Here is a 21,883-nt window from a genome sequence, read left to right as displayed (position 1 = left end):
TCTCTTAAGGAAAATTAATGTAATTGTTACTCAAAATTATCACATACATTGACTATAAATATAAAGTTAATGTTAGTATAGGTAAGTTCTTTTGATACTGCTCAGCTAGACAACCTAAATGAACCAAAACACATTTATATAATAAAAGAAGCAAAATCATGTTCATCTAGTCAATAGTAATATATATATATATATACAATCTTTAAGAGAAAGTTTTACCAGTAACACTAAAAAACCTTTCTGCTAGCATTAAAAGAAATTTCACAATAACAGCATCTCATATACATAGTGAACCTAAGGAATTAGTTTTGTGACCATACTTACAGATGTATAAGCAGTTGGCTGAGTATTCTTGTGAGAGATGGATGAATCCATATGGGTCAAACCCAAGAAATTAAGACATAAAGGAGGTGTCAAACGGCAAAATAGCCTGCAATAAACATTTACAAATACGTATATAAAAAGTAAAGCAGCAAAATACATTTTATTTATATTGAGGTATATTAAAAACATTTCCAATAATTATATACAAAATTTTCATCTGTTTTATATATATATATGTAATTCTTAATGTGACCTGCCCTCACTTACTTGGGAGGATATTCTGAAAATTGTCACATTAATACCTACATGACTACAGCCTCAAGCTCCTTGCTTTTATGATTTCTGCCATTGCTTTACCCCCACAAATTGTGGAATGCCTTTGCATGCATCTTCTATGACTAAACCATCCATAAAATGCATCTCGCAGCATGATAAGGACAGTAACATCTTCAAGGTGAATTGTATTCAGTACAAAAAAGAACTGAAGTTGTATCAACATATGTCATTCTGATAAGTATAGGTACAGAGTTGTTCAATTCTGTCCAAATAAAAAGAGTGCCTTACATACCCACAGACATGGAGAATTGGGGCTGAAGAGAATAAAGTGTGCATATGTATAGCGATTCACTCAGGGTGGTAGCAAAAATATTAAACGAAAATATTAGAGAAAGTTATAGAATATAGTCACAAACCTTCTTGGAAGGCCAAGAAGTTTGCATAGTTTCAGTAGAAGTTTCAGCTGAAGGCAGCCTAAATCCCCTTTACATTTAGTCAATAAGAAAAGCAAATAGCTACGGTATGTAGAGGAGTTTATCTGAATAACTTGTTTACTCATGTGGTCTTAAAACTAACCTTTGAGCCGGATGGCCCTATTGTGGGGAGGTCGACCAGGGATATTACCCACTAACAGTGTTTGCTTTGGGCATTGGAACCTGCCCTTTAATCTTCAACCTCTAGTGGTGTTGACTCAAGCCTTTGTCAATTAAACTTTACTGAATAAATGCGAGTCTCATGACTAAAACACCAAAAGCAATGGCAACAAAAGCCAAGATAGACAAATGGGATCTAATTAAACTTCAGAGCTTCTGTACAGCAAAAGAAACAATCATAAGAGTGAACCGGCAACCAACAGAGTGGGAAAAAATTTTGCAATCTACCCATCTGACAAAGGGCTAATATCCGGAATCTACAAAGAACTAAAACAGATTTACAAGAAAAAAACAAACAAACCCATTCAAAAATGGGGAAAGGATATGAATAGACACTTCTCAAAAGAAGACATATATGAGGCCAACAAATATATGAAAAAATGCTCATCATCACTGGTCATTAGAGAAATGCAAATCAAAACAACATTGAGGTATCATCTCATGCCAGTTAGAATAGCAATAATTAAAAAATCTGGAGAGGGTGTGGAGAAATAGGAACACTCTTAACACTGTTGGTGGGAGTGTAAATTAGTTCAACCATTGTGGAAGACAGTGTGGCAAGTCCTCAAGGAGCTAGAAATAGAAATTCTATTTGACCCAGCAATCCCATTACTGGGTATATACCCAAAGGATTATAAAGCGTTCTATTATAAAGACACATGTACATGTATGTTCATTGCGGCACTGTGTACAATAGCAAAGACCTGGAACCAACCCAAATGCCCATCAATGATAGGCTGGACAAAGAAAATGTGGCACATATACACCATGGAATACTATGCAGCCATAAAAAATGATGAGTTCGTGTCTTTGTAGGGACTTGGATGAATCTGGAAACCATCATTCTCAGCAAGCTGACACAAGAACAGAAAACCAAACACCACATGTTCTCACTCATAGGCGGGTGTTGAACAATGAGAACAGGTGGACTCAGGGAGAGAGGCATCACACACTGGGAGCAGTCAGGGGTGGGGAGGGATAACATGGGGAGAAATGCCAGATATAGATGAAGGGGGAATGGAAGCAGCAAACCACCTGGTTATGTATGTACCTATGCAACAACCTAGCATGACCTGCACATGTACCCCAGAGCCTAAAGTACAATAAAAAATAAATAAATAAAATAAAATAAAAAAATGCGAGTCTCACTGGTTGGTGCCAGCCAGTATTCAAAACTGTTTATAGCACTCTCTAGAGAGTCTGTAAGCCACCCAGACACACTCAGTCGAACTGGCAAAGCATAATATCTATGTGTCAGTGTACTTTACACATCTGTCACTGAGTCAGGGTCTGCAGGACAGATCCCTGCAGGTGGTGACTTCAGGTATGAATAAAAAAGACATAGAGAAATATTTTGTGATGATAGAACTGTTCTAAATCTTGTGTTGGTGGCTATAGGAATCTATACACACACACACAGACACACACATGCAAATGAATAAAGGATAAAAAAAATGGTGAGAATTATATAAAGTTTGTAGTAGAGTTAATAATAATGTTTTTCTCTCATTTCCTGGTTTTGATATCGCTGGGGGTAGTGTGGCGAAGGTTACATAGGACTTTTTGTACTATTTTTGCAACCTCCTGTGAGTCCATAATTATTTGGAAAACAATAAAAAAGATGCTTAACAATACTTTAGATGTCAATTCCCTTATATTACCTAATTTCATCCTTTATAAATACCTAATAGGACTCATTTAACAATAAGAACAAGTAATGGATTGTACTCTCTTGCCCAAGTTGAAGATACCTCTTTAAATCCTCTCTAAATTCTGCAGGAAAAATTGTTCTTGTTGGTTTTCTCAGTCCTTCTCAACTCAGTGTGAGACCACTGAATCTTAGAACACCATCCAGGTCTGACTTAGTCTCTAAACTCTCCATTGTTCGTGCTCCTTGCTAATCTCTGGTTGGTAAATCCAGGCTCACTAAGTATTGTTTTTTCTGCCTTCTAGCCTAACTTAGTATAACTACTTTAACCTTAAACCTCAAGCAGAAGTTAGCTGGCAATCAACAAACATGAATTTAATATTTAAACCTAATCAATTAGCTCATAGAAATACAGATGTTAGTAGTTAACACCTGTAAACAACAAAAAAATAAAAGATTCATAAGAATACACTCAATGAAATAATTTCTCTTGTTTCTAAACACAATCCTACTTACATGCCACTGAAAAGAAGGCTATAAGCATCAGTCTGGTGATGTGAAGCCAAGTAATAATAGTTAAATACACGAATCCTGAACACAGTAGAATAAACACAGATACTTAGGAAGAAAATGGAAAGGAAGCAAGCAATCTGGAAAAAAAACAAAAATGAAGCAGTTTGTTTAGAACAAAGAGACTTTAGCACTTAACAATTACAAGTATTATCCTTCCTTTTTTTTTTTTTTTGAAATAGTGTCCCACCATCTCACCCTGTTGCCCAGGCTGGAGTGCAGTGGTATGATCTCGGCTCACTGCAACCTCCACCTCCTAGGTTCAAACGATTCTCCCGCCTCAGCCTCCTGAGTAGTTGGGATTACAGGCATGCACCACCATGACTGCCTAATTTTTTGTATCTTTAGTAGAGACAGGGTTTCAGCATGTTAGCCAGGCTGGTCTCAAACTCCTGACCTTGTGATCTGCCCACCTTGGCCTCCCAAAGTGATGGGATTACAGGTGTGAGCCACTGCGCCCAGCCCAGCCTTCATTTCTAGCTAACATTTATTGACGTTGTAATTATATGGGTAACAGAGAATTTTTTAATCACCTACTAAGATTATAGAAAAAAATTTACATTTCAAACTGTTTAATATCTTAGATCCATAAGTTTCTAACCTACCTCCTAAAGTGAGCCTATTTTCCCATTCCCTTGGCAACTCTTCACATGAGGCCTATAAGTTATGTAGCTTTACTGGCATAAATATAATCAAAGTATTCCCAGGGCCGAGTGTGATGGTTCAGGTCTGTAATCCTAGCAGTTTGGGAGGCTGAGGTAGGAGGATCACTTAAGCCCAAGAGTTCCAGATCAGCTTGGGCAAAATGGTGAAACCCTGATTCTACAAAATATACAAAATTTAGCAGGGGATGGTGATACATGGCTGTAGGCCCAGCTACTTGGGAGGCTAAGGTGAGAGGATCTCTTGTGATTGGGAAGTCAAAAGGATCTCTTGAGACCAGGAAGTGGCGTGAACATGGCTCACTATTCCCGCCATGTTCACGCCACTATACTCCAGCCTGGGTGACAGCAAGATTCTGCCTCCAAAAAAAAAGAAAGAAAAGAAAAAAATATTCTCAGATTTTTGGACTATCTTGCAACTTTTTACGTCTCCTCAAATACAGTTCTTAGTTTCTATAGTGTGGGTAAAATAATGAAGCACACTTTTGGAAGTCTGAATAACAACATTGCTGAAAACGTCACTGATTTCATTTTCAGTAGAAGAAATACATGGAGAAAACAGTTAAGGGTTATGCTATAAAGTGACATCTATTTATGATAGGCATAAAATAAACTGACCTCAATATAAATATAATTATATGTTTTTTCTGCCAGCTGTATGAAGACTGCAAAGAGGGATAAGACAGGAGTAGTGCTAAAGAATGTGCACTCTGACCACACAACAATCACAGAGAAGATGGACAGAACCACAGCAAGTATCTTGTAAAACCATGGTCGCAAAAGACATTCCCAGTACCATTCTAGAAGATAAAAGAAAAAAATGATTAGGAAAACTATAAAAGAGTAACGGGGTATTTACATTGTCTTCAAAATATCTCCCCATAAGATATTTAATTACAAAGAGGAAAACAACAATTTTACAGTGGAGAAACCAGCAAATACCACCCTAACCAAATGATCACCCATAATGGGACAAGCTGATATCATGTGCCTCATGCTATCATGTATTGAGAGGAACATGACATTGCTGCTGTGGTATTCCTACAAAAAAATGCAGAAACTGCATCTAATTTGAAAGAAACATCAAAGTCAAATTCAAGGACGTTCAACAAGAAACTGGCCTATACTCCCAAAAACATCTATATCATAAAACACAAAGACTGAGAAACTGTGTCAGATTAGAGGAAACTAAGGAAACATAACAACTGAATGTGATGCATAATCTGGAATTTTATACAAAGAATATTATTGGGATATTTACAGCAAAATCTGAATGAGGTCTGTAAATAGTATAGTATAATATTAATTTTTTATTTTGATAGCTGTATTCGGCTATGTAAGAAAATATTTTTATTTTAGAAAATATATACTGAAACATTTAGGAATAAGGAGGCACAGTGTCTGGATACAACTCTAAAATAGTAAGAAAAAAATATATACAGATAAAGCAAATCAATGTAGTAAAATGTTAACATTTGAAGAACCTGGTTGAAGGCTATGTGGGAATATTTTGTACTATTTTGGTTTTAAGTCTGAATTTAGGTAAAAATAAAAATTTTAAAAAGAAAGCTCAATAAATTGAAAAAGCTGTATTTTTACTTCATTTATTAAGCAGTTGAGCTTCTGGCTCACTTTAATTCTTTACAATCTTCCTCTCATCATAATTCCTAGTGATTTCAATATCCATATAAATGATTCCCCTTTCAGTACCTTTGTCTCTTATTTCCTTGACCTCCTCTCCTCTAATGAACTTTTCCTCCACCCTACCTCAATTACTTGTTGCCACAGTGATGCCTAAACCTTTTATTATCAGTATCTCCAACCCTTCCATATAATCTCATTTCAGCATCCTTGTCTCCAAACAATATATTCATCTAGTACAACATTTCAACACCACTGACTGACCACACCTGGACCAAAGATCAATTTATTCTATCACCTTTTTACTGTTATTTAACACTTTGATGTCCTTCCTTCCTTCCTCATGCGGCCCAGATTCCAGTCTTTGAGGACAGTATCCCACTTCCTTTGCCCCGCCTTGCTTCACTGTAGCTGCTTAGCTAAACCACACCTGGTTAGATCCAACTCCCTGGCTAGTCTGTGCCTGCATCCACATAGCTGCACATTGCAGGACAAAGACACACAACTTTGTTGACTGGTCTCACTTTAAATTCTGCATCACTAGCTTCAAGTGGGTCCTCGGTACTGCCTAGTTAGCCTACTATAATTCCCCAATCTTCTCCCATGACCACTCTCCTAGGCAACTATTTTGCACCTTCGCTTCCTTCTTCAAATCTCTAAAATCTGCCCTCCTATACTTACTCTTCACACTTCACTGAGAAAATAGAAGTGATTAGAATTTTCTGAAGTTTCTACCACTACACCTTCTCATCTAGTGACATGTGTGCCTTACCTCCACTATTCTCTTCATTGTTCACTATTTCCCATCTCACCTCTGCTAATCATGAACATTGTCCTAGAAATTTTCTATTGTCTTATCAAATTCTATTATATCATTTACTAATTACATGTGATAATTTCTCTTGACTATGTCCCCAATCCTCTGTCAGCTACTACACCTTATCTCTGTGTAGTAGTATCTCTTTTATAAGGAAAACATTTTTAGAGTTTTCTACTCTGTCTCCAATTGCTCCTCTTCTTATTTCTTTGAAACTTCAGTCAGGCTTTTTTATCCTCACTTCTCTAAAATCCAATGGTCAAGTCTTAGTATTTATGATCCTTAATCTATGTGCAACATTTGAAAAGATACTTTACATACTCTTTTCCTCAAAACACTTCATTGTCCTGATTTTCCTATTTCATTCCCTCCTTTTCTAGTTTTTTCTGCTGGTTACTTTCTCACTGACCTAATCTCTAAATTGTGGAATGCCTCAGGCTTGGTTCTCAAGACTTTTCTCTTTTCTCTATCTCAATTACTTCTTTATTGATTTTATCCTGACCCCATGTTTCGCTACACATTGATCGCACCCTAATTCATACCTGCAGTTCAGACTTCTCTATTGAATTTCAATTTCTCTGATTAACTGCCTATTCGGCATCTTTATGCCTTTATATGTTCATTGTCTGTTTTCCTCACTCCACAAAAGCAGGAATTTTTGTCTTTTTGAATCGATATATGCCAAGCTACCAAGCACCCAACAATATATAACACTAATGTGCCCAAATATTTGTTGAATGAATGAGAACAGATACTACATCATTCCTTCATTTAACTAGGAAGGATTTTTGTTAAAGAAGTTTTTTGAGATATTTATTACAGCCATTAGGTCTTCATACTCAAAACCAAACATGCAAAGGAGGAACAAGTGAATATAACCATTTATTTGAATAAATAAGGTTTAATAAGTTTTAATACTGTGACACTTTAATACTGTGACACTGAGGAACAAGTGGATATAACCATTTATTTGAATAAATAAGGTTTAATAAATTTTAATACTGTGACACTTTGGTACTTGCATTAAGTTTCTTCACACTAAATTTAACAACACTTGAAGGGAGTGTCATAAATTATCAAAAAGGAGAAAAATAAGGATGACTACAGAGTATAGGTTTTATAACAAGACTAATAAAGAGGACTACTTAGGGGAATATTTCAGTAGTATGTCAAGACTGAAAAAGAGACCCAAGCTTGTGATATAAAATTACTTAAAATTCTAACTATTTTAAGTACAGTCATGTGTCACATAACAACATTCCAGTCAATGATGGACTGCATATACAATGGTGATCCCATAAAATTACATCACTACATGTTTATGATTATCTTTTCTATGTTTAGATACACAAATACTTACCACTGTGTTACAACTGCCTACAATATTCAGTACAGTAACTTACTGTATAGGTTTGTAGCCTAGGATTAATAAGCCATACCATATAACCTACATGTGTAGTGGGCTATAACATCTAGGTTTCATACATACTCTATGATGCTTATATAATGATGAAATTGACTAACTACACATTTCTCAGAATGAATCCCAGTCAATAAGTAATGCATAATTGTATATATTATGCATTATACAAAATATGCTTCATGTATACATGTTTTTTAATAGAATTTTTATTATTTGTGAAGTAACGGTGGAAACTGGTTTATGTTATACGGTAAGTAAAATAGTTATTTTGGGGAAATGTTATCAGATACTTAATATCACAAAGTATAAATCAAATAATACAAATAAAATTCAACTTTGCATTGGTGAAAATACATAATTTTTTTCTACAGAAAACTTTTCATCATTAAAGTTTGTAATTTATATCAAATTACATACCAAATGTAGGATTATAAAAATATTGGATAAATCGATTTTCTGGCTCTGGCGATTGAAAGGTGTGAACAAACTGACGAGTAGCACTAGTTTCATTTTTTGCTACATCTTCTAGATAAAATGCTTGTTCCAAAAGAATTTGCCATTGTACTTGAGTTCGACGGTGTCTCTGAACTGAATAAATCACCTAAAAAAGAGAATGGGGGTAGACCTGACAGTGTTCTGATCCAACAGTGGTTCACCTCCCCACTAGGGAGCATGTTTTGATTGTCACATCAGTGGGGAAGTGCTAGTGCATTTACTGGGTCAGACTGAGAATATTAATGTTCTAAAATGATGTAACAGTTTCATATAATGCAACAGTTATGCTCAGTGAAGAATTCTCCCTCCCCAAATGCCAACAGTACTCCTGTTGGTATACACAAAGATAAACTATTTCAAGGAATAATGATAAGGACAGGAGCAAAATAAAGTTTTAAATATACAGTCACTAAAAATTCCTTTTTTGGCTGAGGGCAGGAGAATTGCCTGAACGCGGGAGGTGGAGGTTGCAGTGAGCCGAGACTGCGCCACTGCACTCCAGCCTGGTGCCTGGCAACAGAACGAGACTCTGTTTCAAAAAAAAATTCCTTTTTTTTTATGAGCAATGATTACAAGTTAAACTAAAATCATCAGTAAGTGAAATATTTATAATTAACAAAGTTACCTGTTTATGCAGTTTTACCAGACTTTTTTCACTTGGGTAGATATTATGCTTTTCATCAAAATCTTCATAATCATCCATGTTCCTACCCATTTTTTCCTGATATTCTGTAGGGCACTAAAAGGAACAAGTAGATTTTTTAAAATCTTAATTGTAAAAAGATAAAAAAATGTTTTTATTAAAAATCTTTCATTCTTGAGCATCATTTTGAGTTCTAATTTTCTCAAAAACCTCTTCCTACTTTATTATCATCTCTAGTTAGACTTCTACTTGCTAATATTTTCTTGAAAATGTCTTAAAAGGTGGACTGAGTTTCTTCTCACCTGTATAATATTAATCTTTATGCTCATATATACTAGATATATATGTATGGCTATCAGTAGGGAGCTTACCTACAGAAAGCAACTTGTATTTGAGAGGATTATTCTAAGTAGGGTAAATTATTTTTCTAGCTGAAGAATGAAGAAGCATCATGACAAATTCAAGATGCTGAATTTTTGAAAGGCATAGCACAGAGAAATAAACACATGAATTTAAAGTCATATTCCACACCACTACTCATTTATTACCTATATGAACTTGGGCAAGTTAGTTAACCTCTCTTAGTAGTTCTCAAAAAGTAGCAAATGTGAGAGAAATAGTTAGAAAAGTGATTCCTATGAGTATTATCTCAACAAAACAGAACACTAGACAACAATTAGTATAACAGATTAAAATCCAGGAAAATAAATGTTTCCATGGTTCTGTGAGTTTAAGACAACTGGGGAACTGCAATACCCTAATTCAGTACCAATGCATCAAAACTTTAACTGTACGATTTATTAAATACCTATGTTAATGTCACTCTTTTTATGATATATTTCATGAATATATTAATGAAATATATTTGTAAAATAACATGTTGGAAGCTGACTATAATGGAGGCCTTAATTTATTTTCTTATAGGACATATGCCTTTAGTGAACATATAAAATAACACTTTAAAGGTTTATTTCCATCATTGTCATGGCAATCCTTATGCATTAGTCAACCTCTATCTCCGTATTTCAACAAAAAATACTGCCAATAATTAGTGTTAAACTTGTAGTAATTTAAAAAAAACTTCAAAGTACAGATGGTTTATGGTTAATATTTACATGAAAATGAGTTTAGAAGAAAATGAGTTACTCAGCTATAGGCTGTATTTATACTTTTCTCGTACTTTTATAATTTATAATATTATATAAATGCATATTTCAAAAGAAAACATATTTCATTACCTTTTTAAGTATTGTATCAACACATTTTCTCAATGGGTGGTTATACTTGATGCTTTCATTCACTTTACGAACCTCCTATTAAAAACAGCAAAATAAATAAAAATATTTCTATTTCTACAGATCACATATTCCAAATGAGAATGCATTACGTACTATACATTTTCTCACAACTTCAACTTCGACCCAAATTACTTTGCATTACACGAATAAAAGTTCTTAAGAACACAAGTGAAAATGCAAAGTCACTGAAAGGCTATTTCTGTACCCTAAACTTTTTCTTACTTTCTAAATTCACTCTCTCATCACTTCATTACTTGGTATACAAAAAAAGAATAAGCATTATTTAAAAGTCTGCAAAAGATCAGACAAACATTGTGGTCCTAAAAGAAAAGGGCTATCTTCCTCCACCTTACTCATCAGGATCAATTATCTCATTATCTGAAATACAGCAAAAACCAAAGGAAGTAGAAAAGGCTACAAATGTGACAAAGTGCCAGCTCCTTTCCAACAGAAGAGTACTCTAGAGCAGTCATGATTGATTAACTCCATACTTGCTTACTAGGAGCACACCATTAGCTGGCCGGGCGCAGTGGCTCAGGCCTGTGATTCCAGCACTTTGGGATGCAGAGGCAGACAGATTGCTTGAGCCCCCGAGTCTGAGACCAGCTTTGGCAACACGGTGAAACCCTGTCTCTACCAAAAATACAAACATTAGCCAGTCTCATAACTCGACCTCAAAATAAATTAATTAATTAAATTTTTAAAATAGAATAAAATAAAAACAACTCACTCCAGTTAGAATGGCAATCATTAAAAAATCTGGAGACAACATATGCTGGAGAGGATGTGGAGAAAAAGGAACACTTTTACACTGTTGGTAGGAGTGTAAATTAGTTCAACCATTGTGGAAGACAGTGTGGCAAGTCCTCAAGGAGCTAGAAGTAGAAATTCTATTTGACCCAGCAATCCTATTACTGGGTATATACCCAAAGGATTAAAAATCGTTCTATTATAAAGACACATGAACATGTATGTTCATTGTGGCGCCATTTAGAATAGCAAAGACCTGGAACCAACCCAAATGCCCATCGATAATAGACTGGACAAAGAAAATGTGGCATATACACCATGGAATACTGTGCAACCATAAAAAGCAATGAGTTCGTGTTCTTTGTAGAGACATGGATGAATCTAGAAACCATGATTCTCAGCAAACTGACACAAGAACAGAAAACCGAACACTGCATGTTTTCACTCATAGGCAGGTGATGAACAATGAGAACACATGGGAACAGGGAAAAGAACAAAGAACAACACTCACTGGGCTAGGTTGGGGGAGGGATTGGAGGGAAAGAGAGGGACAGTGGTGGGGTTGGGGGACAGGGAGGATGGGAAAGGATAACACAGGAAGAAATACCTGATATAGGTGACGGGGCGGCAGCGGGGATGGAGACAGCAAACCACATTGCCATATATGTACCTATGCAACAATCCTGCAGAATGCAGGATGTGCACATGTACCCCAGAGCCCAAAGTACAATTAAAAAAAAAAAAAACCACGCACTATTTGCCAGTACTATGCTAAGTGTAAGGCCCCCATAATCCATACTGGAGGGTAGAGAGAGAAGCTAGGGAATTGACAATCTTAAAATTTCAGTCCAGTAATGAGATAATTATATAAACAATTCTGAATATAAAAAGGCATAAAAGGGTTAAAGACTCTTTAGAACTAGTAGTTCCTAAAGAATCACAATATTCTATAATATTCATGAAATTTAAAAAAAGTTGAAACCACTGTTTTAGTCAGATGAAATAGCATATTTATTACCTAAACGCATAAGAGAACTGACCAGGATATTTAAAGAACATTCTGGGGCATAGAGTAGAGCAGGGTTTTAAGGGATACAAAACTGAAGGCAGAGAAGCCATCTAGCACATAAACAAAATTGTGAAAAAAAATTTGTAAATTATATGACAAAGACTTATTATCCTTAATATGTGATGAACTCTTACAAATCAACAGAAGAATGGGAATATAGAAAAAAAATACCATTGGCCAATAAATGTCTAAAAAGATATTTGAGCTCACTAAAAACAGTTATAAATTTTTAAAACAAGAAGTTTTTTTTTTTCAAAATCGATACCATATAAAAAGGTGAGAAAACATGCCCTCTTATACACAGTAAAAAGTAATATATTCTATTTAATTTCACAACATCTATCGAAATTTAGAATACGTATACTCTATAAATAATCTGCACCAGTAGACACTATTCCTGTCAAGGAATTTAACTTAATGAGGAAAACAAATATAACAAACATAGAAAACTATTATCAGAGAAAAGTATGAGATGCTTTAATAAGGGATAACGTAGAGTGGGAGATTTTCTAATTAATTGATTATTTAAAATGAGATGAAACAAAATGTACTGGACTCAGTCAACCAAAGGGAGAGACAAGAATATTCCAGGCAGAGAGACAGAGACAGCATATACAAAGGCCTCCAGGCCTAAGTGAGCACATTACTTGAAGAGACTGAAAAAAGTCCAGTGTGATTACAGGGAAAGGAAGATCAAGGGTCTGCATAGCACTGGATCAGGCTGAAAGAGCAAGATCAAAGTGCTCCTAGAAGGCCTTAATCATGGTTTATTTTGAGGTTAATGTGTGAGGCCTACATATGACAGTGACAAGATAAGACTGGGGTTTTTAAAAGGTCACATGGAAGCATCATTACATCTATTTTCCATTATTAAGCTGCCTTAAAGTTTTTTGACTTGTTAGCACACATTTATCATACTTTGAATATGAACTATACAATTTGTTTATGTATTATGTAAAATATGCTTTTATTCTTTAGATTATTTAGCTTATTAAAAAACAAGTACTGATACAGTTAATTAACATTTGCTATATCTGTTATAAATTTAGGGTTCCTTCAAAAGTTCATAATTTTAATTAAGCATGGCAAGTATTTGAAATATACTGCTTGCTTTCTTCATACAAAATAACAAACTTTGAGCTCTCTCATTACTGTGCCTTGTCAAATTCTTTTCTAAGCAGGTCAGACAACATTCATGAAGGGAGGCTAATAGGCAGCTTTCAGTGGAAATAAGTAGCTGTTTCTCCCTCCCTAAAATTATCTAGAAAAATAACAAAAGGTAAAGGTGACCTTTTAGGTCATCTAGCAAATAACTTTTGAATGATTTAACATAGCTTGTAAGTTTTATTAATGCTTCAAAGAGAGGTAATAGACATACAAATGCATCTATCAATTTTAGAGATAAATATATCATAAAAATACCAAACAGTTTTTATAAAACTACATTTGGGAGATTAAATGGATAACTGAAAAAATAATTACCAATGAAGTGATTGAACTTTGTTATCTGTCGAATGACTGGACTTTTCAGTATGAAATTTAAAGCCATGATATACCTTTATTTTTCCAATGTAAACTTTATGCTCAAATTGATTTGGTTTTAAGACTTCTGATATCTGCCTGGAGTGATATCAGCTATCAAAATTCTTTCAAGGCCCAGGTCATACTTCATGTCTTCTGACCACTATTCAGAAGTGATACCTCTCCATACTAGAGCATTTTCTTGTTATCATTCATGCCACATTGACCACATACTATAAGGGACTCTGTCCAATTTTCTACTCTAGAAAGTAAGAATAGAAATTTCTATTCTGACCAGTTCTGCATAGCACTTAACATGGAAGGAAGACAAAAAGTACTTTTTAAATGATAAATACATTTTTCCTCAAGTTTATAAGTTTCCAGATGTTCAGAAACGCAGAAAGAATCCCAAAAAAACCTTGAAGTACGTGGTCAAAGAAATTCATACAGAGGAAGTAGAGCAAGATGGCTGAACAGAAGTGTCTACTGATTGCCCTCCCCACAGGAACACTAAATTAAGCAACTATCCACACAAAAATTACCTTCATAAAAAACAAAAAACAAGGTACAACCTCAGCCACTGTTGGGTATATCACCAGGTGGGCTTTTGGGGTCCCAGGTTGCAGGCTGTAGCTCTTAGACAGCATTGTTGAACCTTCTCTGGGTCAGAGGGGAGCCTAGTGCCCTGAAGGGAAAACCCTAGGCATTGCAGCATTCACCACAAGCTGACTGAAGAGATGTTGGGCTTTGAATGAACACTGGGGTAGTGAGGACGTATTTACCGTGGCCCTGGGGCAGTAGTGGCCATGGGTGGAGACTCCTGTGGTGTGGAAAGGGGAGGAAAGCATGGGAAGGACTTTGTCTTGTGGCTTGGGTTCCAGTTCAGCCACAAGTAAATTCCTATAGTTTCTAGCTTCAGGCCTTGGCTTCCAGATAGCTTCTCTGTGGACACACCCCAACTCAGGGAGAGCTTGCCACTCTAAAGGGAAGAACATAAGCTGAGTTGGCTTCACCACCTGCTGACTGTAGAGAACCAGGGTCTTGAGCAAACATAGGCAGTAGCCAGGAAGCGGTTACCATGGGCCCTGGACAAGACTCAGTGCCATGATAACTTCAGGTCTAACCCAGTACAGTCCCAGTGGTGGTGGCCACAGAGGTGCTTGTGACACCCCTCCCCTACCTCCAGGCAGCTTAGGGCAGAGAGAGAGACTCCAGTTGTTCAGGAGAAAGTAATACAGAACCAGAGTCTCTGTCTGGTACTCCAGAGAATTCTTCCAGATCTTATCCAAGACCACCAAGGTGGCACATCCCTATAAGTCTATAAGAACCACAGCATTAAGGGGCTTAGGGTGTCCCCTAATATAGAGACAGTTGCAGTGACCAAAAACATAGATTACAATACCCAAGTTCCTTCAAATACCTGGAAAGCCTTCCCAAGAAGGATGGCTACAAATAAGCCCATACTGCAAAGACTAACTTCAATGTCCAGACACTGATGAACATCCACAAGAATCAAGACCATCCAGAAAAACATGACCTCACCAAACAAACTAAATAAGGCACCAGGGCTGAGCACAGTTGCTCACTCCTGTAATCCCAGCACACTGGGAGGCTGACGTTGGAGGTCACTTGAGCTCAGGAGTTGAGAACAGCCTGGGCAACATGGTGAAACCTCATCTCTTCAAAAACACAAAAACTAGCTGGGTGTGGTGGTGTGTGCCTGTAGTACCAGCTACCAGCTACTTGGGAGGCTGAGGTGAGAGGATAACTTGAGCCCTGGAGGTAGAACCTGCAGTGAGCCAAGATCATGCCCCTGAACTCCAGCCTGGGCAACACAGTGACAACCTGCCTTAAAAAAATTAAATTAAATAAATAACAAGGCACCAGGGACCAATACTGAAGACACAGAGATATACGCCCTATAATTCAAAATAGCTGTTTTGAGGAAACTCAACAAAATTCAAGGTAACACAGAGAAGTAATTTAGAATCCTATTAGATACAGTGAACAAAGCTGTTGAGGGAATTTAAAATAATCAAGTAGAAATTCTGGAATTGAAAAATGGACTGACATATTGAAGAATGCATGAGAGTCTCTTAACAGCAGAACTGACCAAGCAAAAGAAAGAATTGGTGAGCTAGAAGATGCTTGAAAATTTGTCTATTTAAAAATACAGTTAGAGGAGACAAAAAGTAATAAAAAAAAAAAAAGAATAACAAATGTCTACAAATGCTAGAAGATAGCCTCAAAAGGGCAAATCTAAGTTATTGGCCTTAATGAGGAGACAGAGCAAGAGATAAGTGTAGAAAGTTTATTCAAAGTGCTAATAACAGAGAGCTTCCCAAACCTAGAGAAAGATATCAATATTCAAGTACAAGGAGGTTCTAGAACACCAAGCAGAGTTATCCCATATAAGGCTATCTCAAGGCATTTTATAATCAAACTCCCCAAGGTCATAAAAAAGAGTGAGATCCAGTCATTTGCAGTAATATGGGTAGAGCTAGAGGTCATTATGTTAAGTGAAATAAGCCAAGCACAGAAAGACAAACTTCACATGTTCCTACTTATTTACAGGGCTGGGAAAGGATGTGGGTGGGGGGAGGGTGGGAAATGGGAATGGTTAATGGGTACAAAATTATAGTTAGAGTGAATAATATCAGTATTTGATAGAACAGGGTGACTACAGTCAATAACAATGTAATTGTACATTTAAAAATAACTAGCCGGGCGCGGTGGCTCAAGCCTGTAATCCCAGCACTGTGGGAGGCCAAGGCGGGTGGATCACAAGGTCAAGAGATGGAGACCATCCTGGTCAACATGGTGAAACCCCATCTCTACTAAAATGACAAAAAATTAGCTGGGCATGGTGGCGCATGCCTGTAATCCCAGCGACTCAGGAGGCTGGGGCAGGAGAATTGCCTGAACCCGGGAGGCGGAGGTTGCGGTGAGCCGAGATTGCGCCATTGCACTCCAGCCTGGGTAACAAGAGCGAAACTCAGTCTCAAAAATAAATAAATAAATAAATAACTAAATGAGTATAACTGGATTATTTGTAACGTAAAGAAAAATAAATGTTTGAGGTGATGGATACATACAAAAAATTTTAAAAACCCCAGGAACGCAAACAAAAAAAAAAGAAATTCATACCTGAGAAATCATGCACTGTTTTTGATGGAAAGAGGTTCAGAGTTTTCCTGCTCTGCATGTGTACCAACTGCTATTTACAAAACATCCATTTTTTTTTTTTTCGTTCATGGAGACTGAGTTTTGCTCTTGTTACCCAGGCTGGAGTGCAATGGCCCGATCTCGGCTCACTGCAACCTCCGCCTCCTGGGTTCAGGCAATTCTCCTGCCTCAGCCTCCTGAGTAGCTGGGATTACAGGCATGAGCCACCATGCCCAGCTAATAAAACATCCATTTTTAAAGAGTGGTTTCTTATCTAATATTTTTTACACAGTCTAAAACCAAAGAATACTATACTAAAATAGAACAGAGGTAATCAATACTGGCTCTTAATTTTCCACATCTTATTTCTAAGTACAGGGGTCCTATTTAAAAATAACAAGAATAAAATCTATTTTATTCAGAGAGCAAAGCTTCCCAAGGGAAAATCCAGAACTCAAATAACTGGGTTTATTTTTTTTTTGCAGGAATGTTTAACAAATTAGTGAAATCCAAATTCCTCAAATCTGAAACAACTGAATTTAATACCAACTTTTGGATGGTATTAAATTTGGAACGCTATCGAATTTAAAATATATTAATTTCTTTTATCAAATATAAGTATCTTATCAAAATATCAGTTTTCAACTACTTCAATTTTTTTAAAAATTCAAAATTTCAAATATAATTATAAAATGTATCAAATATAAATTATCTTCTTTCAAAAGATGTAATAACATTCATCATAGGAATGTTGAATATAACAGGAAATGTAATAAATTTAAATAATACTATTTATAGACTTACTCCTACATTTAAATCAATGTTTTCTGCTATAGTTCTTACATTTTGTAGTGAAGAAATGCTGCAAAGCCCACATGAAATTTTCTAATCACACTATACATTCATTTGTTCATTTATTCATTCACTTCAAAAATGGTTGCTGAGTGTTTAAGCGTCTGGAGGACCAGGGAAGATGTTATGGGTTCAACTGTGTCCCCTGAAGCCTAACCTCCAGTATCTTAACATGGGATCCTATTTGTAATAGGGCTGTTGCAGATTTAATTAGCTAAGTTATGATGAGCTTATACTAAAGTGGGATGAACTCTAATCCAATATGACTGGTGTCCTTACAAAACAATAAAGTTTGGACCCAGGCACACGGGGGAACACCAAGTGAAGGTGAAGGCAGAGGTCTAAAGGTCAAGGAATACCAAAGATCACAAACCAACAGAAGCTAGAAGACAAACATGGAGCAGATTTTCCCTGAGCCCTCAGAAGGAACCAACCCTGCAGACACTTTAATCTTGAACTTTTAGTCACCAAACTGTAAGCCAATAATTTTCTATTGCTTAAGTCACCCAGTCTGTGGTAGTTTTGTTATAGTAGCCCTAGGAAGCTAATTAAGAAAACTTCCCTGAAGAATTCTCATTTATGTTAAGACCTAAAAATGAAATAGGAATTAGCTGAAGAAAGTGCTGAAAAGAACATTCTAATAGTTTGGTAATAGCATGCTCAAAGATAGAAAAGAAAGGCAATGTGTGTAATGATTAAGCATAGGGTCAACAAGCCAGATCAATTCAGTCCACTATTTGTTCTCATACTGGAACACACCCACACTCATTCATTTATTTACTGGCTATGGCTGCTTTCATGCTGCAATGACAGAGTAGTTGCGATAGAAATGATATTGCACACAAATCCTAAAATATTTACTATCTGGCCCTTTATAGAAAAAGTTTGTCAGTCCCTGTTAAAGCAAAGATTGCCTGGCTTCTATCACTTCTTAGCCATGTAGACATAGGAAAGTTACTTAATCTCTCTGTGCCCCATATTCTTCACTTATGGAATGGGGATTTTAAAAAATCTCTATCGTAAAGTCATGAGAATTAAATATATGTATAGTGCTTAGAAAGTCTCAGGCAACAAGTAAGTCTATATAATTATTTACTATAATTATCACCATTACTAAGTTTGAAGAACCAAAGTTGAGTGTTAGGCAAATATTAAGTCTATAAAATTGTTTATTATCTCATCACCATTAGCAAGTTTGAGAAACCAAAGATGACCAGTGTGAGGAAGACGGAGGTGTGGGACACAGCTGGAGAGCTAAACATAGGCCAAATTATTTTTCTACAGGCTGCATTAAAACATTTTGTAGTTTATTCTAACATGAATGAAAAGCATTCAACAGGAGTTTGTTTGGAGAGTATCAACAGCTGAGTAGGATATTCTCCCAGGGGGGCAAAAATGTAAGGTGACTACAATAATCTCTTCAAATCCATCACAAAATTTTTACTTACAGAAAAATTTTATAATTTGTTGTATATTTTTATGTACAGTATTGAAAGATAAACTTTCAACAACTTTGTGAAACTGGTTCAAGTCATCAAGTAAAATGAAGTGTCTTATTAAGATTACAGATAGGAAACAAAACTTAGTACACAAACTCCCATGCAAATTGTTCTTTAAAGAGGTTTCCAGACTTAGTAGGAGTACCTTAGGTTAAACTTTTAGAAATAAGCATCCTCTGGTCATTAGTCTCACTTCTACTATGTTAGGGTAACCATAGAATTTATCATTTAATCTGGAAGACTTTTGAAAATAAAAGAGGGTACTATTAAAAGTTACCTCAAAATAATAGGCATAGCCCTGCACTATTGAATTTTTTTCCATGAATCCTTGTCAGATAGAAGATGGACAAGACACATCATGAGGCTGAATGGCTAAAAAGTCATCCTGGATGAGACATCCTGAAGAATTGCACAACTCCTGTTTTGCAGTCTGAAGCACATCAGTGCGCTAACAACAGCAACAACAAACCAAAAGTGACTAAAAGAAGATACACATGACTTGGTGACTATTGTTTATAAGGTTCAAACTTGTTTACCTCCATGGCATCTTCTAAATTCTCTTCTGCATCTGCTTTCTCTGTCATCAGTTTGGCTGCCTTAAAATACGTTTTCATAAGTAGATAACCCCTTTTTGCTCCATTCCAGTACGACCGAGGAATTTCCACCAAGCCATACCCCAACAGCAGCACAAGAAGAAACAGACCCCATGTATTTGCAGCAGCTATTCCAATTGTCTGAAGCTGGTTCCTAAGAAAGAGAAACAGCGGATAATATGCATATTTTAATGGAAAGATAAAATGTGACTGCATAAACTGATGCTAACAAAGGAGACCCACTGCTTCTATTGCAGTTAAAATTAGCATCTAGAATAATTCATGGCAATAATATGTATATATTTTCCCAAAGGAAACATTTTTCATTAGGTGCTTTCCTAAGAAGGCTCAAAAGGTTTCAAATTAACTTTGTTGCTTACCTAGCAAATCTCATGAATGCAATAGTGAGACCTAGCACTGCTGATCTATTCCTAAATTTTCAGAGGTAGACCTTCACATATATTACAAGTCATAAGTATAAAACAGATTTCAATTTTATTGAAATATCTAAATCAAAGATAACAGTAAGAACAAATATGCCCTCAAATTATAATCAAAACAAGGAAAAAAAAATCACAAGTTCCAATAAAAAATAAAACCAGTTATTTTATCATATAAAAATTTTGAAGGTCGGGTGCAGTGGCCCACCCCTGTAATCCCAGCATTTTGGGAGGCTGAGGTGGGCGGATCACCTGAGGTCGGGAGTTCAAGACCAGCCTGACCAACATGAAGAAAACCCATCTCTACTAAAAATGCAAAAGTTAGCCAGGCATAGTGGCACATGCCTGTAATCCCAGCTACCTGAAAGGCTGAAACAGGAGAATCGCTTGAACCTGGGAGGAGGAGGTTGCAGTAAGCTGAGATTGCACCATTGCGCTCCAGCCTGGGCAACAAGAGTGAAACTCTGTCTCAGAAAAAAAAAAAAAAAATTGAAATTCTATCAAAAAATCATAAGGGTTATCACTTTTAATATATAGACATTAGACTAACCATTAATCTTTTGTCTAAAATCTGCATTTAAAAATGTCATTCCATAGTTTCTTTCTTAGTAATATGGATTATTCACATATTCTTTTGGAGAAAAATATATAACAAAGTTTCTCAATGAAATGTCTGTTTAAATCTGCACATATGAAGTTAAAAATGAATTTTTAAAAATGCAAACATACACAAAAGCAATGTTAAGAAGGCTACTTTTCTTACCATTCTAAATGTAAATGTGGGTTTACAGCTACATAAATTAAAAATGCTCCAAAAATCAGCAAATAGGTGCCATAGTAGATTGCATTCTCAATTAGTGCAGTTTTGATCTTTCCAGTGATGGAAAACCCTCCTGATCTTGCATACGACTGCATAAAAGGTAAGAGAATCCTAGACGGATAGAAAACCAAAACAATTGATATGTTGTTTAATCTCAAAATACAAGAAATATGTGAATCTCAATTTTAATGTATAGATCTTCTCATTAATAAATGTTTATGAGTAATCATTAATATTTAATAAACTATAATAGATGGTTAAGTATTTTTGTAATATAAAATTTTAGGGAAAGCAAAGGCTCTAAGGCAGGAGAAAGCAAGGCACATTCCTGGAATCAAAGGAGGCCACAATGACCAGCAAGTGTGAATGACTAAAGATGAGTCTAAAATGGGCCTTTAAAGTCTTTTCATTATGAAGAGTTTGGACTGCATTCAAAGAAAACACTTTGAATCAAATTTTAGTTTCCTAAGGCTTCAGCATGGAGAATGGATAAAAGGGGAGCAAAGTTGGAACTAGTTGAGAGGGGGAAGCATGGTGATGGTGGTACGAACAAGGGAGAAGATTGGTTGACAGCATACTGACTTAGAAGTAGTACCTACAGACATCCAAGAGAAGCTGCACACAAAATAGTTTGCTACCAGCTTCAGAGTTCAGGAGAGAGAACTAAAAATATAGATAGCTTCTAGAGTCATCACTGTATCAACAGCACTGAAATAACATCAAT

At 36.0% G+C, this 21,883-nt stretch overlaps 1 protein-coding gene across 3 annotated transcripts in view; it reads right to left on the bottom strand.

The window, feature by feature from the left end:
* The window catches only part of LMBRD2 (LMBR1 domain containing 2), a 46,781-nt gene that overhangs the window by 11,196 nt on the left and 13,702 nt on the right, over positions 1-21,883 (bottom strand). For all 3 annotated transcript variants that reach the window (XM_032278951.1, XM_032278952.1, XM_032278953.1), the window contains 8 exons: positions 21,103-21,270; positions 19,843-20,053; positions 10,391-10,465; positions 9,135-9,248; positions 8,432-8,615; positions 4,752-4,933; positions 3,418-3,551; positions 325-430 (listed from right to left, as the gene is read on the bottom strand). In XM_032278951.1, coding sequence (XP_032134842.1) covers positions 325-430; positions 3,418-3,551; positions 4,752-4,933; positions 8,432-8,615; positions 9,135-9,248; positions 10,391-10,465; positions 19,843-20,053; positions 21,103-21,270 — 1,174 coding nt within the window. The remainder of the gene's footprint in view (positions 1-324; positions 431-3,417; positions 3,552-4,751; positions 4,934-8,431; positions 8,616-9,134; positions 9,249-10,390; positions 10,466-19,842; positions 20,054-21,102; positions 21,271-21,883) is intronic.

Source organism: Sapajus apella, unplaced genomic scaffold (assembly GCF_009761245.1).
Source record: "Sapajus apella isolate SASKATOON/1434 unplaced genomic scaffold, GSC_monkey_1.0 scaffold11, whole genome shotgun sequence".
NCBI classification, from domain to species: Eukaryota; Metazoa; Chordata; class Mammalia; order Primates; family Cebidae; genus Sapajus; species Sapajus apella.
Note: the sequence above shows the minus strand (reverse complement) of the source record. Positions and strands in the feature narration are given on the sequence as shown.